Source organism: Astyanax mexicanus, chromosome 1 (assembly GCF_023375975.1).
Source record: "Astyanax mexicanus isolate ESR-SI-001 chromosome 1, AstMex3_surface, whole genome shotgun sequence".
Classification (NCBI taxonomy): Eukaryota; Metazoa; Chordata; class Actinopteri; order Characiformes; family Acestrorhamphidae; genus Astyanax; species Astyanax mexicanus.
This window is the reverse complement of record NC_064408.1, coordinates 99240081-99266251: the sequence shown is the minus strand read 5'-3', so window position 1 is coordinate 99266251 and position 26171 is coordinate 99240081. Positions and strand designations below refer to the sequence as shown.

The 26171-nt window shown below is 37.2% G+C and overlaps 1 protein-coding gene across 1 annotated transcript in view; it reads left to right on the top strand.

Moving 5' to 3' along the window:
• The window catches only part of ankrd33ba (ankyrin repeat domain 33ba), a 41217-nt gene extending 17367 nt beyond the window's left edge, over positions 1–23850 (top strand). The window contains exons 3-5 of the mRNA XM_007252288.4: positions 11746–11875; positions 15211–15351; positions 18629–23850. Of these exons, the coding sequence (XP_007252350.1) occupies positions 11746–11875; positions 15211–15351; positions 18629–19476 (1119 nt within the window). The 3' untranslated portion in view covers positions 19477–23850. The remainder of the gene's footprint in view (positions 1–11745; positions 11876–15210; positions 15352–18628) is intronic.
• Positions 23851–26171: the final 2321 nt, after the last annotated feature.

The following is a 26171-nucleotide window of genomic DNA, read 5'->3' as shown; positions in this document are numbered from 1 at the left end:
TTGTCTTTCAAATAACCACAAAAATATATTTTTTTCTAGTATTGATGTACCAATCTGGGAATTACACAAAATTTACCCTTAGCCATTAATAAAAAAAATACATTATACATTATAAACAAATAAATCTTAAAACACTGATTAGGTTACATTTTTTATTTGGGTAATTATAACACTATTTGTCCAAAAAGCACAAGAAGTCACTGTCATAGTTCCAGTGGATAGTGACTAAAAGTCTAAAATCCGTACATACTAGTGACATTTGTATCTACATTTGTGTTTACTAGTGTTGTTATGTTGTCATGTTCCTCACATTCTTCTATGGACTCATTTGAAACAGGAGAACATGCCCATTTCAGAAAGTTCAGAGTATTGAAATTGAATCTGGTTTTAGATGCAGAGAGCTGATGATAATTTGTAGTTTAGTGACCCATAAATATTTATTTATCCAGAGCACAAAGCTATCAGGACATAATGAAACAGTCAGACTGGCATAAGTAGAAAACAGGTCAGACAAATCTTACAGCAAGGGAAATGGGAAGTTTTTTTTTTAAGTGTGAGGTTTCTGCTATATCGTCTTTGACTCAAATTTAAAAAGACTTGTATGTGTTTGATACAGTGCTTTGGCTCATAAGAGAAATTCAGCATTGTGATTCAAAGTCTTACTGGAAAACGTAAGCTTAGGTCACTAGGTCACCGTTGTTTGATGTGAAATGATGTGTTGTGGAGACTCATAGAAACAAAAAAAACAACATGAGGTTGTAAAGGCTGGGCCGGTGGGCGAATGCTCCCTGGAGGGAGAGATGCTAGTGGATGGATAGCTACTTGCTGTGTCCTCCATAGGGAAACACACAGGAGACAGTCGGTGCAGGGTAATGGAGACACTTTATTGGGCTAGAGAGCACCCACAGTTCACCCATCACAATCCAGGATAACACAGTTCACATCTTCACAGTTCATCTTCACCCCACTTTCTCTCTACAAGTACAAGTACTAACACTCTAGTGCGCATACGGCTCATATAAGGCACTTTAAGTGATCGTTACAAGATCTTTAAGAAAAAGATTAAATAAGACTTATGACAGAAGAGCAGAACAAACACAATATATAAATGTGTGCACTTTAAATACCTAAAGATATTTAATGTGCTTCCTACTGGTTTATACACCACTGTTATTCTGATATGTCAAATGATGTTCAGTGCAGAGTTTCTAAAATCATATTATGCAGACATATTTTAACATTTTTTTCTAAAAAAAAATCAGGTCAGAACTACACTGTAAACCCATACATTGTTTGAATTCAAATGATTTAAGTCTGTTTTACATAAAATTGGATATTTCTAAACAAAACTCAACTATTTTGAGTTAGTTGAACATTTGTGGGCACAGATACATTCAAACTGAGATCTTTGACTTAAGACAACTTATAATAACTGAGTTTAGTCTGTTGCAATTAACAGCTTCTTTTCCATTGGCTTCTGTCACAATATATTTGCATACTGGGTGTGTCCAACAGTTTCTGACACTCACCATCAGTGTGTAGTGATTCCCCGTGGGCTACTTTTGAAACAAATCAAGTTCCCCTTTAATTGTAATAACTTGATGTTTTAATTTATGCTAATTCAAGTTATCATTCCCCATTACTTAAAAAAAATTGAGCAAACCGTCTGCCTTAAAAAAGTTAAGTAAACTCAACTTATCCGGTCTTACAGTATAACAAAAATAAAAAAGTTAAATTAAATTCCCTTTTAGTTGTAATAACTTGATGTTCTAAGTTATGCTAACTTAAGTTTCCATTACCCATTTCTTAACTTTTCTAAGGCAAATGGTTTCCTACATTTTTTTAAAAAGTAAATTCAACTTATCCAGGCTTACAGTATAGTTATATGGAATGTACAACATTTAATTAAAGCATTGAAATTGTTAAAATGGTTGGAACATACTGGTATTAGCAAAAATTACACTTTTGAAAAGAGCTAGTTTTATTTCCAGTGCTAACCCAGCACTTTCACATTCTATAAATGAGGTCAGATGAACAAACACACATTCACACATTGTCCTGTGATGCTCTCAGTATGTTCAGTATATTTCACTTCATGACTGAGAAAGTGCTGTTAGGAACTTTACACACCATTTTTTAAGAGTTACACTGATGAGGTTAATCTTTTTTTTTTTTTTTAGGAAAAAAACAAAAAAACAAAAAGAGAAATATAGCCGCAAGCGGCAATCATCGGGTTCAAGCACCAACTGGCACAATGGTGCATACTAGAGAACTGAATGGTGATGTGTAAAAAGGGCTAATATGATTGGAGATGCCCTGTCACATTTAGAGATTATTAAAAAATTTTCACCTGTTATTAATGTTGAGCAGAAGCCTTTCAACGTGATCAGTGCTTAAATTGTAAATTGTAATTGTAATGTCAATCTAGTGAAGTTTGTAGGATATTCATCAAGTGAGTTAGATCTAGTCAAAATGTGTCTACATGTTATTGGTATTGATCAGGTGGTTTCAACCAGAATGTTTACAAAGTGGTGTTCAGATTGACCTTTTGACCTTTGCAAAACAAGCTGAAATGTTTTACCAAACAAGTTTACATTAACACAAATGAGTTCATTGTCTGACATGACATGTAATTACAAAGTTATTCTAAATCTAGTTCTGAATTAAATGGCGCTTCATCAAACAGCAACTGGCACAATGGTGCCTACTAGAGCATAGGATGGTGATGTGTAAGAAGGTGTAACACAATTGGAGACACTCTGTCACATTGAGAAATTATCAAAAGTCTTTCACCTGTTATTAATGTTGAGAAGAGGCACAAAGGAGTGCATGTTCTGATATGACATGTAATTACAAATATATTCTAAATCTAGTTCTGTATTAAATGGCGCTTCATCAGAGTGATATTGTACAGAGGTCTTTGACATTGTGAGATTACAGCAAATACTGCAGAGTTACAGCAATTTAGGTTGAAAATTTCAAGGACGCTCAGACTGCTTGATGCCTGGACACTATTGTATGTGAAATTTTCACAAATGTTTTTATTGAATCTTAACCTAGAGACTCTACAGTGTGCAACAAGTCTGAAATGGCGGTGATAGGCCAAATATCCAGAGACTAGTATCAATATTGCTATTTTCAAACAATTAGCAGTTCTGAATAAACAAAGCACTTTTTAAACATAGTTGTATTGACAAATTTGTCAGAGCCACTGTACTAAATATGGCACAAACATTTAGATGTCAAAATAGTATAGTATGATTGACATGTATTCGATTTGTTGGAACAGCGCCCCCCAGTGGTCGGATTGTTTCAGCAATTTGCAGGTCACTACAGCGTCTCCACCTGAACATAACTGCCAAGTGTCATCCAGATTGGGCAACATTCAGCCTGCCAAAATGTCTGCTGAATGCTGATTGGCTGATGGTGTTCAGCCATGTTGATTGATTAAGTTGCCCTTTGAACATCCTTTAGAGGCTGTATGACAGATTCTGCATGCAAAGTTTCAGCTTGCTAGGTTGCACGGTTGCTGAGAAACAGTGTTCCAAATTTAACAATTGAAGTGAATGGGGCATATATCCGGAAGGACTAATTTGCATATGGTGGCCATATTGTTTACAAATTTCAACTTTTTCTTAATGAATATTGAAGGCCATGCTCTCACGAGTGTTTTGATACCAAACATGCCAGGATTGATCAAAATTCCTAGGACTAGTTCGCAAAAGTATGTTTTGCATATTATGCAAATTAGCAAAAAATCTATATAGACGGAAGTGCATGGTCCAAATTGGAAAGTTGTAGGTATTGACCCAAGGAATCCATCAAACAAAGAATTTTGAATGTAGGTCTTATGGTTTTTGAGTTATTGAGAAAATTGTGAAAAATGAATTTCCTTGTTTATAGCGCCACCACTTGACCAATCGGTGCCATTTTTGTTGTCCACCGAGATGCACTGATCCTACATCTACCTACCAAGTTTCATTTCTCTATGACTTACGGTTTAGGCTGCACAACTGTTTTTACAGGAGAAAAAGAATAATAATAATAATAAATATAGCCGCAAGCGGCGATTTACGGGGTTCGAGCGTCACAGGCAAAGAGGCCCCTGGAGGCCAATTAGGTTTAAAACCTGTTGCTGGTTGACCGTCATCACCAAACTGGATAACCAAGCTCGGTAACCAGCGTGACCATAAAGACCATAATGACAATGCTAGATGAGTGGTGTGAGTAAACTAGTTGAAAAGCATTGGTAAATTGAGCTGTAGTGTTCATCAGGTTTTATGTGGTGTCTTACTGCACTCTAGTGGGCATTTGGTGAAACAAATTCAGTTCTTAAATTGAAAAAACACAAGGCATAAAAAGGGCATATAAATAACCCGTATATAGTATATAAGTTTTGACCTGATTAACATTCCGCCTGTTAAAAGTTTGCTGGAATGTGATTGGCTAATAGTGACCACAAAAGTGTCCATATCAAATTTTCATTTGGTGTACCATTAGTGCATGGGCCATAGATGATAATTGGCTAGGATGACCTTGATAGCTTGTATGGTTCTAGAGAAACAGCTATCGAGCATTGGCCCCGCCCCCTGGGGGGGTGTATGTCTACTTAAACTGACAGGGTATCTGAGAATCATGTAATGATCAAAGGACTGAAGTGGTATTAGTGTCAGGTTAAGCATTCAAAAGTTATAAGTGTTAAAGACATTTTACTGCACCATGGTAGAACTCATTTGCATATGGCGGCCATATTGTTTATAAATGTAAAGATTTTTTTAATAATTATTGAGGAGTAAGCTCTGCTGAACTGTTTGACACCAAACATGTCATGATTGGTCAAGGATCCAAGGACAAGATCTCAAAAGTAGGTTTTGCATATTATGCAAATTTTAAAAAAAATTAAGTGGGTGGAGCATAAACAAGAATGACCCAGGCGGCTGACCAGCATGAACAAGAAGGATAAATATGTTCAATTAAGCAAGACAAGCAAGATTGAATAAGTTCAGCAGAGCTTTAATTTAGAATAATTCACCTGTAGCTGTTTCACCAAATGACCACCAGAGCGCAGCAAGAGACCACATATAACCTGCTGGAAATCTATCACTCTATCAGAAAGACAGAACATTCCCTATCAGTGTGTTTCTATTTATCAAAAAGAGAAGAAACGTCCGATTGGGCTTCAAATTGGTACTCATGATCAAGTGGTCTGTATATACATGAATGTAAATTTGTGTGTTGATAGGGTCAAAGGTTCCTGACTTCTGACCATTTAGGTTTGAAAAAAGTGATAATACAGGCTTATGGCCTACAAAATGGCTGTTGCTCTTTGGCCATATTAGAGGCAAAAAAATATCTGATTTGGCTCAAAATTTGCAATCAAGATCACAATATCAATCTATATATGTATGTCAATTTCTGTGTCAATAGGGTCAAAGGTTCCTGTCTTCTGTCCATTTAGATTTGAAAAAAGCGATAATACAGGCTTGAGGCCTACAAAATCGCTGTAGTTTTCCAGCCGTTGTAGAGGCAAAACATGTCCGATTTGGCTTAACATTTGCAATCAAGATCAGATTATCAGTCTATATATGTGTATAAATTTGTGTGTTGATAGGGTGAAAGGTTCCTGTCTTCTGTCCATTTAGGTTGGAAAAAAGCGATAAATAGAATAAATTGAAAATAGTTATTTTTTCACTGTAGAGCCTACTGAAGACTTATTTGGCTCATAATTGGCACATGTACTTCAAATGTCATTGTTAATTAGTAGCTTCAACAGTTTTGGCATGTTTTAAACTTTGACAGAGTTTTGGCCAAATAACTCTGAAAAGGCTTTCACGTACATGTTTGATCAAGGTGTTGGGGCCATAAAAAGTTAAAATTCCAACATTTTTTTGATAATTATTTACCTACACGGTCTCAAGATTGTGAAAAGACCAAAGTTGATTTAATTGGTTGAATATCCAGGGACTAGTTCGAAAAGTGCAATTTTTACTCTACTGGCCACTGATGCAAAACAATACATTTTTGGTAAAGACATGTAATTACAAAGTTGTAAAGGTTACAGCAAAGCATACAACTCAAAAAGAATAACAAGCCTAGGTCACTTGTACCTTTAGATATAACTGATTTTCTGCTATAGCGCCCCCTAGAGGCCAATCAACGCCATATTTTAATGGATGATAAAAGGCCCTCATATACATGTACAATATAAGTATCGTCCTGATTGGTGATTGTTTAGCCTGTCAAAAGCTTGCTGTAATCTGATTGGCTAATAGCGACCACAAAAATTCACACATCAAAATATCCTTCGGTAGACCATTAGGACATAGGCCACAGAGGATACATGCCAAACGAGAGCTTGATAGCTTGTACGGTTCCTGAGAAACAGATTTTTAGCTTTGGCTCCGCCCCCTGGGGGCGTACGTCTACACAGATTGACAGGCTACCTCAGAATCATGTTATTACCAAAGGTCTAAAGCGGCATTAGTGTCAGTTTAAGCATTCAAAAGTTACAGCTGTTAGAGTGAATTTTGGTGTGCCACGGTAAGATTAATTTGCATATGGCGGCCATATTGTTTACAAGTTTCAAGATTTTTTCGATAATTATTGAGGATGGGACTCTGCTGAGTTGTTTGACACCAAACTTGTCAGGATTGGTCAAAAATCCACAGACTAGTTCGCAAAAGTAGGTTTTGCATTTTATGCTAAATAGCAAAAAATCTAAGTGGGCGGAGCTTAGTGGTTCTATTGACCTTTTTGATTTGCCATTAACCAAGGAATCATATAATGCAAGAATTTTTGCTCTAGCTATCAGGGCGTGGGAGTTACGAGGCCAAACGCGTTGACCTTCGCCATAGCGCCCCCTTGAGGCCGATCGGGCTCATCTTTTGAATCTGAGTAGCGGTGAGAAGTACTACCATATGACCAAGTCTCAGCCCTGTAGGCCTTACGGTTTCTTCTGCCCAATCACTTCTATGGCAGAAAAAGAATAAGAACTATAAATATAGCCGCAAGCGGCGATTTACGGGGTTCGAGCGTTACAGGCAAAGAGGCCCCTGGAGGCCAGTTAGGCTTAAAATATGTTGCCGGTTGACCGGCATCGCCAAACTGGATGAGGATGACCAGCATGACCGTGAAGACCAAGCTAGATTACCAGCATGACTAATCTGGATGACAAACTTGTTGACCATATTGACCAAGCTGGAAGACCATAATGACCAAACTGGATGACCAGCATGGCAAAGGTGGTTGGCCAGTATGACCAAGCTGGAAGACCACCATTACTATGAGGACAAAGCTGAATGACCAGCAGGACCATAAAGACCATAATGGCAATGCTAGATGTGTGGTGTGAGTAAACTATTTGAAATCATTGATAAATTGAGCTGTAGTGTTCATCAGGTTTTATGTGGTGTCTTACTGCACTCTAGTGGGCATTTGGTGAAACAAATTCAGTTCTTAAATTGAAAAAACACAAGGCATAAAAAGGGCATATAAATAACCTGTATATAGTATATAAGTTTTGACCTGATTAACATTCCGCCTGTTTAAAGCTTGCTGGAATGTGATTGGCTAATAGTGACCACAAAAGTGTCCATATCAAATTTTCATTTGGTGTACCATTAGTGCATGGGCCATAGATGATAATTGGCTAGGATGACCTTGATAGCTTGTATGGTTCTAGAGAAACAGCTATCGAGCATTGGCCCCGCCCCCTGGGGGTGTATGTCTACTTAAACTGACAGGGTATCTGAGAATCATGTAATGATCAAAGGACTGAAGTGGTATTAGTGTCAGGTTAAGCATTCAAAAGTTATAAGTGTTAAAGAGATTTTACTGCACCATGGTAGAACTCATTTGCATATGGCGGCCATACTGTTTATAAATGTAAAGATTTTTTTAATAATTATTGAGGAGTAAGCTCTGCTGAACTGTTTGACACCAAACATGTCATGATTGGTCAAGGAGCCAAGGAAAAGATCTCAAAAGTAAGTTTTGCATATTATGCAAATAAAAAAAAAATTAAGTGGGTGGAGCATAAACAAGAATGACCCAGGTGGCTGATTAGCATGACCAAGAAGGATAAAGATCTTCAATTAAGCAAGACAAGCAAGATTAAATAAGTTCAGCAGAGCTTTTATTTAGAATAATTCACCTGTAGCTGTTTCACCAAATGACCACCAGAGCGCAGCAAGAGACCACATATAACCTGCTGGAAATCTATCACTCTATAAGTAAGACAGAACATTCCCTATCAGTGTGTTTCTATTTATTAAAAAGAGAAGAAAAGTCTGATTGGGCTCCAAATTGGTACTCATGATCAAGTGGTCTGTATATATATCTATATATATATTATATATATATATCTGTGTGTAAATTTGTGTGTTGATAGGGTCAAAGGTTCCTGACTTCTGTCCATTTAGGCTTGAAAAAAGTGATAATACAGGCTTATGGCCTACAAAATGGCTGTTGCTCTTTGGCCATATTAGAGGCAAAAAATATCTGATTTGGCTCAAAATTTGCAATCAAGATCACAATATCAGTCTATATATGTATGTCAATTTCTGTGTCAATAGGGTCAAAGGTTCCTGACTTCTGTCAATTTAGATTTGAAAAAAGCGATAATACAGGCTTGAGGCCTACAAAATCGCTGTAGTTTTCCAGCCGTTGTAGAGGCAAAACATGTCCGATTTGGCTGAAAATTTGCAATCAAGATCAGATTATCAGTCTATATATGTGTATAAATTTGTGTGTTGATCGGGTGAAAGGTTCCTGTCTTCTGTCCATTTAGGTTGGAAAATAGCGATAAATAGAATAAATTGAAAATAGTTTTTTTTCACTGTAGAGCCTACTGAAGACTTATTTGGCTCATACTTGGCACATGTGCTTCAAATGTCATTGTTAATTAGTAGCTTCAACAGTTTTGGCATGTTTTAAACTTTGACAGAGTTTTGGCCAAATAACTCTGAAAAGGCTTTCACGTACATGTTTGATCAAGGTTTATGGGCCTCAAATAGTTAAAATGTCAAGATTTTTTTGATAATTATTTACCTACAGGGTCTCAAGATTGCATCAAGACCAAATTTGTTTTGATTGATTAAGGACTTAAAGACAAGTTCGAAAAGAGCCATTTTTACTCTTTTGGCCACTGATGAAAATCTTTGCATTTTTGGTAAACACATGTAATTACAAAGTTGTAAAGGCTACAGCAAAGGATACAACTAAAAAGAATAACAAGCCTAGGCCACTTGTACCTTTAGATATAACTGATTTTCTGCTATAGCGCCCCCTTGAGGCCAATCAACGCCATATTTTAAAGGATGATAGAAGGCCCTGAGATACATGTAGGGTATAAGTATCGTCCTGATTGGTCATTGTTTAGCCTGTCAAAAGCTTGCTGGAATTTGATTGGCTAATAACGATCGCAAAAATTTGCATATCACATTTTCCTTCTGTAAAACATTAGGACATAGGCCATAGATGATACATGCCAAAGGAGAGCTTCATAGCTTGTATGGTTCCTGAGAAACAGATTTTTAGCTTTGGCTCCGCCCCCTGGGGGCGTATGTCTACACAGATTGACGGGCTACCTCAGAATCATGTTGGCATCAAAGTTGTAAAGTGGCATTAGTGTAGGTTTAAGCATTCAAAAGTTACAGCTGTTAGAGTAAATTTGGGTGTGCCACGGTAAGATTAATTTGCATATGGCGGCCATATTGTTTGCAAATTTCACAATTTTTTCGATAATTATTGAGGTTGGGACTCTGTTGAGTTGTTTGACACCAAATATGACAGGATTGGTCAATGAACCTAGGACAAGTTCTCAAAAGTAGGTTTTGCATATTATGCTAAATAGCAAAAAATCTAAGTGGGCGGAGCTTAGTGGTTCTATTGACCTTTTTGATTTGGCATTAACCAAGGAATCATATAATGCAAGAATTTTTGCTCTAGCTATCAGGACGTAGGAGTTACGAGGCCAAACGCGTTGACCTTCGCCATAGCGCCCCCTTGAGGCCGATCGAGCTCATCTTTTGAATCTGAGTAGCGGTGAGAAGTACTACCATATGACCAAGTCTCAGCCCTGTAGGCCTTACGGTTTCTTCTGCCCAATCACTTCTATGGCAGAAAAAGAATAAGAACTATAATAATAATCGGAACAATTACAATAGGGTTTCTAGCACTACGTGCTCGAACCCCTAATAATAATAATAATAATCAGAACAATTACAATAGGGTTTCTAGCACTACGTGCTCGAACCCCTAATAAGAAAAATCTTAGCAAAAACAATAGGGTTCTACGCACCTTCGGTGCTTGAACCCTAAAAATAGCACCACCCATGCTTCAGAATGCTGACTGATGCATGCGCACAAGTGCATTCATCAAAAAAAGCACATTTTATTAAATTGCATCAGTCAAGTCTTAACCAGTTATGACACCTGTGTGACAGGAGTCAGCCCAGACACACTGGAGGCAGAGATGCAGAGCGGCGTGCGCACTGTATTCACTGATCGCCCCGGCCATGTAAAGCACGGTCGTCTGTGGGTTTATTTTTAGGCAGCTGCCTACAGCTGTGTGTCGGTGATGACAGGCTGCTGACATGTCTCTCCACAATACACACTGTTCACGCTTAACTAGGACAGACTGGCTGGAAAGACAGCAGGAGACATGCCAGCGGGCTCAGCGAACACACTGTAGTGAGCAGAGATTGATAAGAGTTTACTGCTTCACTCTCCTCTTACTGCTGTACATCCACTTAGAGCAGGAGCAATTTGTAGTTCTATATATCTGTTTATTATCCTCCTTTCATCCTGTATTTAAGTTTAAGTGGAAAATAGATTGTTTGCGGGGTGTAGTTAACAATGAGCTTTGCAATGCACCTTACGCAGAGTGTAATATAGAGCCATAAGTGCTCAATGGAGTTCATGAAATGGACAATTATTGTAGTAACAAGGAGGTGGTCATAATATTTGGATATTTGGAGTGTTTTTTTCAATTAACTAGTACTCAAATTTTAATATCTGACAATTATCTAATATACAAATACTTTAAATCACCATATTACTATTGTTACTGTTTTTAGGTACTGTAACTTGTAGGAAAGGAAAGTAAAATATCATATTACTGGTTAATATTATTTTTTTATCCAATTGATACATAGTAGAGACCATTACATTTTGTAAGATTACTGAAACAAATGTATATTTTTAACTGTAGTCTTTTAATTAAAAAACAATAAGTTATATTTAATATGACCAGGGATATGAAAAAACAAGACAATATGGTCAGTTTTGAGTTCCATTTTAAGCTCATTTTGTTGAACAGTTCCGCTACACAGACTGATTGGTTGAAAAACATTCTGTGCTGTTATTTCTGATATGACACTTTTCTTAGAACCGTGCTTCCAAATAACAACAATGGTCTTTTTATTTTAATCCTCCTATAAGTTTTAAAAAGTACGAGGAACTCTAAATAAATACAGATGCATAATTTTGTTAGATTTGGAAAAGAAGATTGCTTCTTTAATTTTGTTCAACTTTTGTATTAAAGCAGCAGAAAACGGCTGGTATGGAAGTTGTATATTATCACAAATATTATTGTGCTTGTGATTTGGGACCTGTGCTCATTGTGTTGCATAACCATCCTGCTGTATGATTTACATAACAAGAGGTAATCAGATGTTTTCCTGCAGCCTGATCTGTCATTTCCTCCAGGCAGTACTTGATTGTGTGTGTTTGTTGACTCCACAGACCGGGTTGTTGGTGGCCTGTTATCAGGGGTACATGGACGTGGTCATGGCTCTCACAGTGTGTCCTCATTTGGATGTGAACTGGCAGGACAAGGAGGGCAACACGGCCCTTATTACCGCTGCCCAGGCAGGTAGGTCCCTGCCTAATAGGGCTAAGGTGCCCATATATTTTCACAGTGTATGTTACATAATTCATATTATGTTCAATTAATAACACTTTACAGCTCTGTTTATAACAATTATTTTGATGAACAATTAATCAATGTGACTGAAACCAGCTTAATTATGAATACTTAATTAAATAATGTGGTAAATAAGCTTCTGTAGGTCTGTCTGCATTTCATGATTCATTTAAATCATGCAAAAACATAAAATACGAAAAGACTAACTGCTCTTTACTAATAGTAAAAATCCTGCCTGAATACAAACTTAAGTACTTGACACTTGAAAACACTCAAACATATAATATAGTAAAATATCAAAAAGTCAAAAGTGAAAAGTATGTGTACTAAATATTAAATAAAATACATTTTAAATAATTATTAAATTATTAAATGTTTCTATAGTATTCACTTCAATGTTGGTTGTGTTCAGTCCCCTGATTTTAAGTTAGCATAACTGTTCAAACAAATTAAATGTGAAATAGAGAACCTCACAGACAAAAAAATAAAATAAAAATAGGCGCTTGAACACCTATTAAAACTGTTCAGTTGCTTCTACATCATATATCATTATGTAAGTAGCGATATAGTGTTTTTTAAAAAGTATATAAATATAGGTATATAATAGGGATGCAACGGTTCTCAGTATTTTATCGAACCGTTCGGTTCGGCCTGTTCGGTTTGATACACCCGGATGCACCACGGTATTTCGGTGCGCGCACTAACAGAGGGAACGAACGCTCTGGTACTGAATGGCCAGGGGGAGGGGCTGCTGAGGGCGTGCTGTTGGGGGGGGGGGGGGGGGGGGCGGTGGTTGGTAGTTGCAATGAGTGCTCCTCCTTCTCCACAACCACAAAGGTTTAATATTGATATATCGAAACCAAACCGATACCGTGGCCCAAAAATGCGATACGAACCGAACCGTTGCGACACTTTATCGTTGCATCCCTAGTATATAATATAAATATGTTTCAATATTTCAAACCAGTATTTGCTGATATAGTATTTGTTGCAGTTTTTATACTTTTTATCTTTTGTAATCTAGGTAGATATATGTAGTTTCTGTGTTATATGATTATGTATTGGAACACATGCACATAAAAATTATATGATAATTGCATCATCGCATAATTTCTATAGTGTAGCATTCTTAGTTTAAAACACTGTCCCAACCTTTAGTTATATAATTCCTTTCACTTTGTTTTTTAATTCTGTTTTCCTGTTCAGTACGATAAGGTGGGGGCTTCCTTAGATACTATCTCAGATTAACTGGGGCTGCCCAGAACTTTCCATAACCAAATTCCCCTGGTGAATTCCTTTGTTTGCATGGCGGCACGTTGCAGGTCATTATGGTGCTGTATGGTGACATCAGCCCAGAGGGTCTGGAATCACTTTTCTACAGATGTAGCTGGTGTTTCTGTAAATGTCCAATGTCATCTAATGAGATCTGTCATGTATAATTATTCTGACCAGCAGATACTTGAAGCAGGTCCAGACATGACCTAGCAAGCACAAGCTATTACATAAACTCCGAAATGATGATCTGATATGATACAGTGCACTCACTTACACTCTGTGTGGGGTGGGGTTTGCTTATCCATTGTTTAAATGACTATCGATCTTTTAGAGGTTTTATTATTTTAGCAGATGTTTTCATCCTGCAGCTGTGAAACCCATAATAATACAAAATATTTCTAAAAGGTTTCTACTTAAGAATAAAGAACCTTTTAAAAGGAAGATTCTTTAAGGAATTCTGCAAAAACCTTGTGAGAGGTTTGTTAGAGAAGCAAATCTGATTTTTGCGACTTTGAGTTTTTAAGGGCTCTCTAGTAAAGGCAATGGTTCCACATAAAACCATAATAAACTCAAAGAATCATCCATAAATAGTATTTTGCCTGGACAAAATGGTTCTTTAAAGGAAAGGAAATCCTCCTGCAAATATGGCTTGGCCATATTTTAAAAAAAAAATCTCAATATATACATGATTCTCGATTACAATTTAGATTTTTTTAGTTCGTAAGTGAACAACTTCCATTTAATTTATTTGTAATTCTCCCAGAATAATAACAAACAGCACAATTTAACTTATGAGACCAATGTAAAACTTTAAACATTTTAATGTTATTTTTACACACACACACAAAAAAATTAATTGATCTATTTTTCATGAAAATCAAGCATCTCTCTTTAACCTTACAATCAGCTTTTATATTCAACAAGTAGCAAAAATAACTTTCAAAAATTCAGTTAAGGAAGAATGCAGAGTATGGAAATGACACCCATCTACTATTTCATCTCAATTATCCCATTTAAATTGCATTAAAACCGTAATTCAATTAATCAAATTAATTTAATTAACCTCCCAGCCCTACTTGCAGATGATTTTAAGATTCTAAGAACTAAGATTATTAAACTATGAGTATCAGTTTAAAATAGTTGTAGTGGCATCAAATTAGTTCCAGTATTTAAAGGTAAAACATTAATTCTCATTACTTTTATGCTTGAGCAGCAACTTTTTCCTGTGCTGATTTAACAGTTAGTGTAAAATTAAAACTTAATTGTTCAAATGTAACATTCACAGCATTAATTTAATACTAAAAGTGTTGACTTTTACTGAGGAACACTGGGTAATTTGCTGTGTAACACATACTTGGAGGTTCAAGTGCTCAGTATATTATATTATTTTAAGTGAAAAAAAAATACACAGAAGGGAAAAACATGAAATGCATAAATGCAAGAACTGAACACAAGAAGACGTTAAAAGGATCAAGCTCTAAGTCAACCTTAAACTGACAGGAAATTGCTAAATCTAGTTAAACTCAATTTCCACCACAGCTAAATGCCAAGACTGAATGAACCTGAATGATTATCTAGATTTTCCCTCTTTTGAATACATCAGTTTTGCATAAAGTTGGCCGACTTATTAAAAATTGAACCAGCATTTGTCTACATGACAAAATTATGCAGTACATATGTGTATAGAATGTGTATAGGAATGGGAATATCTGTTAAAACTATGAGTATCAGTGACTATTGTAAACAAAAAGAAGCAGCCCTACTATGATGCCATTTTTAGTATTTAATTATAAATACAGGTAAATACTGATCAGTCCAGAACATCACAAATGGATTAATTCAATTTCTATTACTCTTATGTTCAAAAATGTATAAAAAAAAGCAGCCTCTAAAAAATGTTGAAAATAAAGCTTTGAATCCCGGCTTTGCATGATTTAGACGAGGCATTGCCGCTGCAGAAGGTGCTTCTTTATTGTAACTCTGTGCATGATTCACCTCGATGATTGCAGGGCACATCACAATCACAAACTACCTACTCAACTACTTCCCCGGCCTTGACATCGAGAAGAGGAACTGCCACGGTTTCACCGCTCTGATGAAAGCTGCTATGCAGGGCAGAGTGGACTGTGTCCGAGCGCTGATGATGGCAGGTACTCTAGCTTTCCTGCGCACTATAATTTCTCCTTGCCTAATGCCGACTTCTCTCTAGATGCATTTCAAGTGGAGCTGATGTGTGACATTCTCAGAACAGTGCCATTCTATGAGAAGAATAGTCCTTTTTTCACTCCATTTATTAGCCTCTAGTGCTAGTATCCAATGGCAGTTTAAAATAGCCAGCTTTAAGAGCATCTCGAGACACACACCAGCACTGTCTGAAATGTTTTGAATAATGTGAAACCAATTTGGTGGCAGAAAAATACTTGGAATTATCTCCATATTCATCTCATGTACTAATGTAGAGCTTTTAATCCATTAACAGAAAGACAGGAATGATTTGGGGTGTGTTCAGAATGATGAGTAAATCTGTGGTCCACTCCCTTACACTTATTTTCCTAATAAATGGTGGAAGAAATAAGTTATTATAAAATTAGCTTCTAATGTGTGTCAGCGTAAGTGCTAATCAGATCAAATCTCGAGTAAAAAAGGCTAAAGACTTAAGCTAGACAATGATAACAGATATTTTAGGGACATGTATTCAGTTATATTTTAGGTGATTTGAATAAATGGACAATGAACATCTGAATTATGTAGCCTAGCATAGCTTGAGGTTAGCCTGAGGATGTCTTTCACATTTTGTAACAAACAATAATAACATGGCACCATATATTTGTTTGTTTGTATCAGTGACTTTTATTTTAATTAGACTTTTGTCTATTTTAGTAACTTCACTCAACAAGTTCAAATAAACAATAGAATGAATAAATAATAAATCAGCAAATTATCATAGGATTGGAGGTTTACTCCTTTAGAATGTAGCTATAAAGCTAAAATATAAGTAATATGAAAGTTTTGCAGCACATAGAGTAAAAAGCATTGAATTTCTTTTAAATACCCAAGAGAAATGAGTCATTTTAGGATGGAGGCTGCCTCTTTAGAAGAGCTAATAAGCTAAGATATCTACAAAGTAATCTTTCTCTTCTGTGAAAGCTGTGTTAACACGTTCATTTCTTGGAGAAATATACTGTCACTGTTTTTGTACCTAGCTAACAATAGATTGAGAAGTTAGCAAAAAAATGTGCTGTATCTGTGTTTTAGTCATGCCCTAAAGGGTCACACCCTGATCATCACATCCTTAGCAACATGATGTGTTTGTTTAGGACTTATAAAGTACAGTATAATACATGCACAAAATGTTGGTCATCTTTTTACAGTTCCTCATTATGAAACATTACAGTGAATAGGCCTACTCAATATGAACAAATATCCATTTACACTCAAACTATATATTGATATGCAAGATATTATAGGAAATGTTATTGGTGTTTCCCATGACTTCTGCTTTGTTCCATAAAAGCTAATCACTCTACATTGACTCCTGCATTAAATGTGGGTTTATTTTAAGCCATGAATTATTCTAGCCAGAATCATTACTGGTCACAATCATTACCACACACTGAACTGTCCACTGTGGGTGGTAATGCTTTCTATGATGTATTTTCACTACCCACTTGACACTATGGATCGAGGAATGTTAAATAATTGTAAAATTTAAAGGAAAGGGAGATGGAATATTTAATTCACCTGGAGCCAACTATCAGACTTGCCCTCCCATGAGCATGCTAGCCATTAGTGCTGGGCGGTATACAGGTTCATATGGTATACTGTATGTCAGTTTAGAATGAATTTTTTTATTTTTCACATTTTTCACAGCGGAGTGCTGTATAGAAGCACACATTGTACAACAGCGCCTCCAAACAAGCACGCTGGGACAGCTCACTAGATACTAGGGGTGTCACGATTCTCTAAATCCTCGATTCGATTCGATTCTCATTTTCTCTTTTTTTTTTTTTTTTTTTTTTACATCAGAGAGGCCTATGCCAGTTTTAGATTAGTCTTTGGTCAGTCATTGGTTTGATTAATCAAATTTACAATATCTTATTTCAAAAGGTGGGCTTGATATAAGTGATGCAAAGTGATACAAGTGATCTGTAATACACCACATTAGGCACTACTGGTTAAATTTAAATAATTTAATTAAGATATATATGTAATGCCATCTAGTGGCTTTTTTTGGTAGCAGCAGTGTGCACTATTAAAATAAATAATAAAAAAATACAGGAACAGTTATGTAAAAAATAATAGAACAATTAGAGCCTTAACAAACTGAACTCTATCTTACTATAATAGTTAAACATGAAAAATAAGACTCGGTCCCTAAGAATGAAAAGTTTTTTTCTTTAACAAAGATATATTATTAACTTTATCTGAGAGAAAGATGCTCCTTAAGGTACCAAAACTATTAACATATTTGAGGCTAGACAAAACAACTGTTAGTTTTATATTTCAAGTTTTTCTTTAAGAAGATGAGAATGTCCACATTCTCTGGAGAAAGGGCTGCTCTTTGAGCAGTCACAATGTCCATGCTGCGCCATTTGCGGGAGGGATGGTCGATCCTCTTTTTGACTTCGAGGCTCAAGACCATGACATATTTTCGATTGATTTCGATAAAATATCGAAATCGTCACATTCCTACTGGATACCGCTAGCCAGTTAGCACAACAAGGTAGCACAGTGGAAGCTGAGGTCTGTGAAGCCAATTTATACTCCTTAGTCGAACCTACAGCTTATCCTACACCCTGGCCTACGCCGTAGCTTGGCATTGTGCAACACGGACAGTCGCGGTCTGCCCGTGAACTGGAGAAAGAAAGTAATTGTGGCTGATTTTAATACTGTAATGCCTTTAATGGCTTGAACTATTAATTCAAATTGTTTTGTAAAGGAAACCATGTTAAAGTTGTTGGAAAGTTGTTGGTGTATCCCTTTTTAAGGGTCTATTGTTCACATTCTTCATCTGTTTTTTTTATAACAAAGTCTGATTTCTTCATATATTGTGTAATTTTGTGGAACAAAATAAACCCAGTAGTAATTAGAGCTGTAATTTAAAGCCTTAGTGTTTTATATTATATGTACTCCTAACAGTACAGTAATTCACAGACCTATATATAAAAGCCCAGTCATGCAAAAATATATAAATAAACTATAATAATAAAAATACTGTGATATTCCGTGAAACCATCAGAATCTTAAAAAATATAGTGATATACATTTTTGGTCATACCAAAAAGCACTACTATCCATTCTCACTCACAAGATAACACCTCATACTTTATACTGATGTCCCTTTACTTTAGGCATGTTATTGTATATTACTGTATATTGTAAACACAGGTCTGCATGTAATCAATTTTTTTTTTGTTTGTGTGCCAGGAGCGGACCTTGAGGCCAGGGATCATGGCCGTAATTTCACTCCTCGCGAGTGGGCAGTCTTCACTGGCCGATATGAGCTGGCCTTCATCATGCTGCGGCTGATTCAGCGCCCGTGTCCAGAGCAGTGCTCCGACGCCTACCGTCCCGAGTGGCCCTTACTGCCTGCACTGGTCTCCAAAGCCCAGCAGCCCAAAGGCTGCATCCAGAAGATCTCTGAAGCCATCCGGGACATTTTTGACATCAGCAACGTAACTGAAGCCTCAGAGGACGGAGTTCTGGATCACATGGTGCGCATGACCACAGGGCTGGGGAGCCCCTTCATCGCTCTGACCTGCCGGACCGTGTGCCCTAGCAGCCCACCTTGCGTAGGCAAGCGGCGGTACTCAGTCCAGGAGATAATGACTAAGCACCGAGCACAAAACCTAAAGGGCCTCGGCCCCGGACACCTGGACACCTACAACCGACTCTTTCAGAACGCTCGCGTCCTGCTGGTGCCTAAACCCAAGGACCGGCGTTCTAGCCTACAGCCTCAGAACTACAAGGACTCCTTGGACCCCTCGGTGGTGGATCCACGGAGAGCCAGTCTCATGCCCCTTCATATGGTTAGGAGGAGCAGTGTAAGACCGGGCCTGGTAGTGCCCAAACTTCGTATAACCAAGGCCCCTCCTCCTACATATGAGCCTGAGAAAGACCCGCGCAAGAACAGCAACACCAGCGGACAGTTCCTGCAGATCCCTAAGTGGAGGTACAAAGAACTAAAGGAGGAAAGGAAGAAAGCAGAAGAGGCAGAGAAGAAAAAGCAGGAGGCCATCACCAAGAAAAAAGTCTCCAAACGTAAACAGAAGTAACTGGATGTTACAAGAATAACTGACGCTGTTGATAAGAAAAAAAAAAAAATCTAAACTGATTGGCCTGTGGAAGTCTTAGGTCCTGAGCTGTTAAATATGATGCGTATTTACACATATACAGGGCAAAAGTTAGCATTAAAAAATGCTAGCTAGATAGGTAGCTTGCTAATTGACCATGACGTTACCCAATCAACAACAGGGGTGGCCTTGAACAAACCCAGGAGAAACTTAACACTTTGAAATAAGTGACTTTCTGTAATTGTAAATGCAGGGTGATGCAACCAAATCAGATATAGCCAAAACCAAATAAGAAACCAAAAACCAAGACAACAAATAACCAAGCTACCAAAACAAATTAGAGAATCTAAATAAAAAAATAAAAAAACAAAACCAGAATAGACAAAACAGTAATGACATTTAATTTGCAGCAGGGAAGTTTCTGAATCAGTTTCTCTGATTTTGCCATTTATAGGTATATGTTTAAGTAAAATGAACATTATTTGTTTTATTCTATAAACTACAGACAACATTTCCCCCAAATTCCAAATAAAAATATTGTCATTTAGAGCATTTATTGCAGAAAATGAGAAATGGCTGAAATAACAAAAAAGATGCAGAGCTTTCAGACCTTAAATAATGCAAAGAAAACAAGTTTTCATGCATCTTGGCATGTTCTCCTCCACCAGTCTTACACACTGCTTTTGTATAACTTTGTCACTCCTGGTGCAAAAATTCAAACAGTTCAGCTTGGTTTGTTCTATCTAACTTTCTCTTGATTATATTCCAGAGGCTTTTAATTTGGTCAAAGTCAAAGAAACTTATACTTTTTAAGCGGCCTCTTATTTTTTTCCAGAGCTGTATATACAGAATCAATAAAAAAACAGATGAGCCAGATTAGTACACAGAGCATAATGAGAGGCAGTTTCTGATTTGATGAGTGAGACCATGTGAAAGTGACATCATCTTAAAGAGGATTCTAGAAAGTGTAGTTTGTGGACTAGATGAAGGTGGAGGGGAAAACGTGGATGTGTGACACCATGTTGAAACTCGACTCTGTACAAGTTGGTTGCATCATTCTGTGGTTACATCTCAATAATTTGCCTAGCTAGTTGAAGAACTGGGCATTACATTGTAATATGTTAATGATACAGCCTAAATTCTTGTATTATTGTAATGGAAAATCCTGTAATTCAGTTACCCTTTGGCACCTCTAGTGCTAGCTACCTGTTGAGGATTTCAGTCAACAAAATCTTCGCTCAGTGATCAACAAGACTGAACGCTTAACACAGTTCTTGCACACATTTCAGCACCCTTGTAACCAGCGTCAGTTGTTGACAGCGTCAGTTATTCTGCTTACAGTGGAACTGTACACACTACACATCTGAGGCTGGGCCAAGCTGCAGGTGTTGTTCAATACTTGAAACGTATGAAGCTATTTATTTTCATATTTATCATTTTGAAAGTATGATAGTGTTTTTTTGTAATTCTATAAGCTTTGGCTCACTGAGTCAAATTATCTACAAGATATTTCATTCTTTTGTAGGTTTTAAGGACAAAACGAATGTTAGAATGTTAGAATATTTGCGTATCATGTGTGTGGACACTGCCATATACCATATACACAACTGAATGTCATTAATATCCCAACAAAAAAATCATCTCAGATCTGCTCAGATGAATGTAATAGAAGGGTTAGGGGGAAGGTATTTCATGTTTTTCCTTTTCAATTTTCAGGCTGTTTTTTCATGCAAATCATCTCAGTTCAAACACATCTCAGAAACACTCGTTTAAAGAAAAATCTGCAATATTTTATGGCAATAAATCCTTAATCATGTCTAATGGTGTCACAGCAGGAGCACACGCAGAACCACAGGACCGTACTGAGCCATCCGTATAATTACATTATGCACAAGTATCCTGTTTAAAGCCCCTAGAGGTTCTTAAGCTAGCTCTGTGAAAGTAATGCTCTTACTTACAGTCAACCTAAGAGTGCAGGAGATGCTTAAGGACTGCACTAAATGTGGATTTAGAAAGGTCAACAGGTAGAAACAAACTTAGAATCATATATATTAATAGTTTTAATCAGAACAGAATGTAGTAGGGGTGTAACCGTGCATCAGAATGTGGTATCAGTGTGCACAGTAGGGAATGTAGGGGGTGGGCTGTATGACAGTATTGTATCTTAAAGTGATAAACTGTATTGTGATGCAGAATATATTATTCTGAGCATATCAGACATGCTGTCAGTGCTTAAAGAACACTAACCAGCACAAGTGCAGCACATTTTGAATAAAATTCTGCACTACTTACAAGAGACTATATAAATAATAGTTATTAAGAATCAGTCAGCCACTACTGATGCATTTTGTCTCTTAAAATACTGTGATAAAAATATTGTGTATTGTGAGAAGGTTTTTTAAATAATGTTACCCCCCCCTCCTATTATTTTATTAAGACATTAGGCATTTTATTAATTGTTTGTTTGAATTTCTATGCATTGGTCGAACAAACAGTCAATGAACAGCCCACTCCAGCACAGTCTTATTGGTAGATAATGCTACGACATGGATACAGTTATCAGGTTTGTCCTACAAAATATAAAATTCAGTCATTCAGAGTGGTTTGATGTTAAATGCTGTTATTTAGGATTTAGAATGCTGATACGAATCACATGTCTGCAGGGTGATACTATTAATACGTCCACTGGGTTAGACAGCTGGCTTAGGTAGCATATAAACTGTTCAAGCCCCTTTTATTTAAGGCTCAATTTACACATTTGTTTTTGAAAATATTTTGTGCACAGCAAGAGACGTAAACACTGTGCTATTATTGGAGGAAAGTACCTCATGAAGAGAGACATCTACACACAACAAACACAGAAGACAGTGTAAAAATGTATAAAAGAGAAATTAAATGCCAAATTACATGTCTTCCTATGTAGTGTCAGATAGTTATATTTTTCTAATACAACAGTATTTACATTTATACACTTATTTGTTGAAATATAAAATATATAGTGCTATCTGCATGAAGACATTGTATTCGTATAACTTTTGTAGTTACCGCTATAAAGGGAGTAAGGAGGTATTTAAAATACTATAAGAAACATGCACAAGTTCAGGTATCAGAGTTTTCTTTATGCCTTGTTTTCTCTATCCACCTTTGAGAGGATTTTCTAAAAGCTCAGTTTACAGTGATATAGTAGGGAAATAAGTGTTTGTTACTCTGCCGATTTTGCAAGTTTCCCCTCTACAAAGAACAGAGAGATCTGTATATTTTATTGTATCGCAACATTGAGTTTCAGCTCTGTTGACTGGCGTGGCCACTCCAGGACATTGAAGTGCTTGTTAAAGAGCCCCTCTTAAGTTGATCTGGCTGTGTTTTTTGGGTCATTGTCATGCTGGAAGACCCAGCCTCGACTTAACTTCCCTCTTACTGAGGGAAGAAGGTTGTTGGCCTGAATCTTGTGATACATGACCCCATACATGCTCCCTTTAATACGATGTAGTTGTACTGTCCCCTTTGCAGAAAAGCACCCCAAGTATGATGTTTCCACCCCCATGTTTTATCCTTCTTCCTCCTTTAAATATGGTGAAGTGAAGTGTGTTAGTAATCATGTGCCATGTTGGTTTACTGACATCTAGTAAAATCTGGTAAAAATGTGCGAAAACAAAATTGCTATAATCTTTACCCCCAAAATTGTGCAGCCTTCATTTCTATTAGTACCATTGTAAAAAAAAAAAAAAGAAAGAAAAATTAACAAGTTTCTCTACAATGAACCATTTCACATCAAACCACTCCGAATTACTTTGATTATATTTTATCTAATGAATTTCTCAGAAATTAATTTAAAAGACTTGAAAAACATTGAACTTCTCTGAAAGTGCTACAGAAAGCAACAAGCAGGAAAGTAGCGAAAAAATAGTGGTCACTGAATGTAACTAGATCTCATAATGAAATACTGTGACATCCCTAAATGTATTGTAACCACTAGAAACATCTCAGGTTTTAAAGAGACAGTATTGGATGGTATTTTTCAATGGGAAACGATAATGTCCACCAAATATTCAAACTCTATACGGTACATTTGTGTGAAATGTGCTTATTTCTCATCTAGAACACAACAGAACCACTGTGCCTCCTCAGTATACAGCTCTACAGTTTCTCTCTCTCTCTCTCTCTCTCTCTCTCTCACACACACACACACACACACACACACAAAAGGCTTACCTACACAAAGGCCAGGCCAACATGGCCCGAGGTCAAGCAATATCAATCTGTGTTTACAAACTTTACCTACATAAACCAAATCTAATGGCCAGCAATACTCTGAGAAAATGTGAAATAAACTTTGCAGTTCTGCACTTGACTGAAGTGGAATCCCTGCTGTTCTTTATTATTTTTTTATTGTTATATATAGACGGAGCGTCAGGGGTATAAAGGGAGAAATGCAGCTTTTATTAAGCCCTCAGGTATATTGGGGTCAGTGCTGTGGGTCGACAGCTGCTCAGGGACTTAGCTGTGCTGCTGCAGGGTCAGCATTTCTCCTCTGCAAATCTCCATTAGGTGTAGGTGTGCGTGAACAGCACCTTCTAGTGGACACTCTGGAAAGCGACCTGCTAACTGAGGACTAACTACACTTTATCAAAAACAAACACAGGAAGGGGCTTCAGGTCAGGCAGCCCCGAGGCAGCAGCAACCCTGGACTTACTTCAAAGTCAGGGCAGGTAAACAGCAGATAACGTGCTGCGGAACAGTAAGACCTTGACCTGACTCAAAGCAGCTTTTGTAAGACTTTTCCCAGGTATGAAATGGTCTGGAGGCCTGGGAATGGCTTGGGTCTGGCAGCTGGGAAGAACACCTGAGTCCTGCTCTGTGAGGATAAAGCGTGTGGACAAAGAGAGGGAAGAGAAGGAGAAGGAGAAGGAGAGGGAGAACATCCAGAGTGATAAAACATCTGGCACTGTTCAGGGAAAGATGCCAGCGGTGGCTGGCTGGCAGGGGGATGTAAGCTAACAGGCAGAATACCAAGCTTTGAGTTTGAGGAAAGTAGGCCAGAGGCTTACCTGTAAACTTCTGGTGAGCCTAGAGAGCCCTCTGATCTGCAGTGTGTATGTCTGTGTGTGTGTCCACAGCGCTTAACTTCTATTCCAGCACAGTCCAGTACCAGCAGCAGCCTTAGGGTGGGTCCTTAGTTCAGAACACTTGGTGGGGTTAATATTTGGCCTGCATTTTAGGCTCAGTTTGAGGAAACATTACCTCTGTAGAATTCTTCTCTTCTTTTACAGGAAAAAAAGGCAACAGTGATTTATATTTTCTGCATAAATACATGTCTAGGATGTAAACTAAGTAATTCAGAGGGTTTTGATGTGTATTGTATCTTCATAATGAATACATCAGACACAAGACAGGAATACCAGTGACAAACTCACACCTAGGGGTAATTTAACACAAAAGCAATAAACGCAATTTACATAATCCTACTACAGGAGCATCTTAAACTCAATACTCAATACTTTAATTTAGTAATTAATAAAAAAAGTGTATTTCTTTTATTGTTGTTGATTATGGCTTCCAGCCAATGAGAACTCAAAAGTCAGTATCTCAGAAAATTTGAATATTATATAAGACAAATTAGTACTTTTGGCCATGTGCCAAGTCCTGCTGGAAAATGAAATCTGCATCTCCATAAAAGTTGTCAGCAGAGAGAAGCATGAAATGCTGTAGGATTTTGTGGGAAAACACTGCACTGACTTTAGACTTGATATATAACAGAGGACCAACACCAGCAGATGACGTTTCACATTTTAAACTGAATTACTAAAATAACTCAATAATATTACTTTTCAATGGTATTAATTTTTTTGAGATACACCTGTATGTGATTTTTTTGGAAGATGGGAGGAAAGTGAAGTGCCACAGGAAACCTGTGAGGACAGTAGGAAAACACACCCAATTCCTCAGAGACTTGATATAGAATGACATATAGAAAACATGAATTTAAATTTTAGGCAGTTGTTAGGCTGTTGCTACAGTATTCAAGTATTTATTTGCTTGGTGTTGCTCTCTGGTGGTTATGGTATTGCAAAGGGGTTTTTCCAGGTGATTGCTGTAGATTACCGACACTGGTTACACAGTTGCCATGGTGTTAAAGTGGTTTCTAGATGGTTAGTATGGATTTGATAGGTGGTTGTTGTACTCTTTCCAGGTGGTTACTGTAATGTTGCTAGGTGTTTGCTAAACAGTTGCTATTAGATCCCATTTTGCACAAAACCACTCTGAAAGTCAGTATCAACACCCAAATCCTCTGAAATTCTCTACAACTTTCTCACCAACTGTTATTGTTTTCACCAAAAACCAAGATTACATGCCCATGCGGGGCATGAATGGTTAGTCCAAATGGAAACAAGAGAACCTTGGGTTCCATGTTGGCCCCACATATGGATGTCATATGTAGGCCCCATCAGGGTTAGTGATAAGACCACTAGGGGGGTAAACATAAATATACTGCACCTATGGGGCCTAGAAGGAACCCATCTGAGATTAGAGTGAGCTGTAATGGTGTACATGCACATGTACAAACCCACACAGAGCCTTTGCTCACATGAAACCCACCTATAGCTCATACTTCACCCCTATAAAAATAGTGAGTTTCCAAAAGAAACGTCTGTGATTGGTCAGTGCATTGTCTGTCT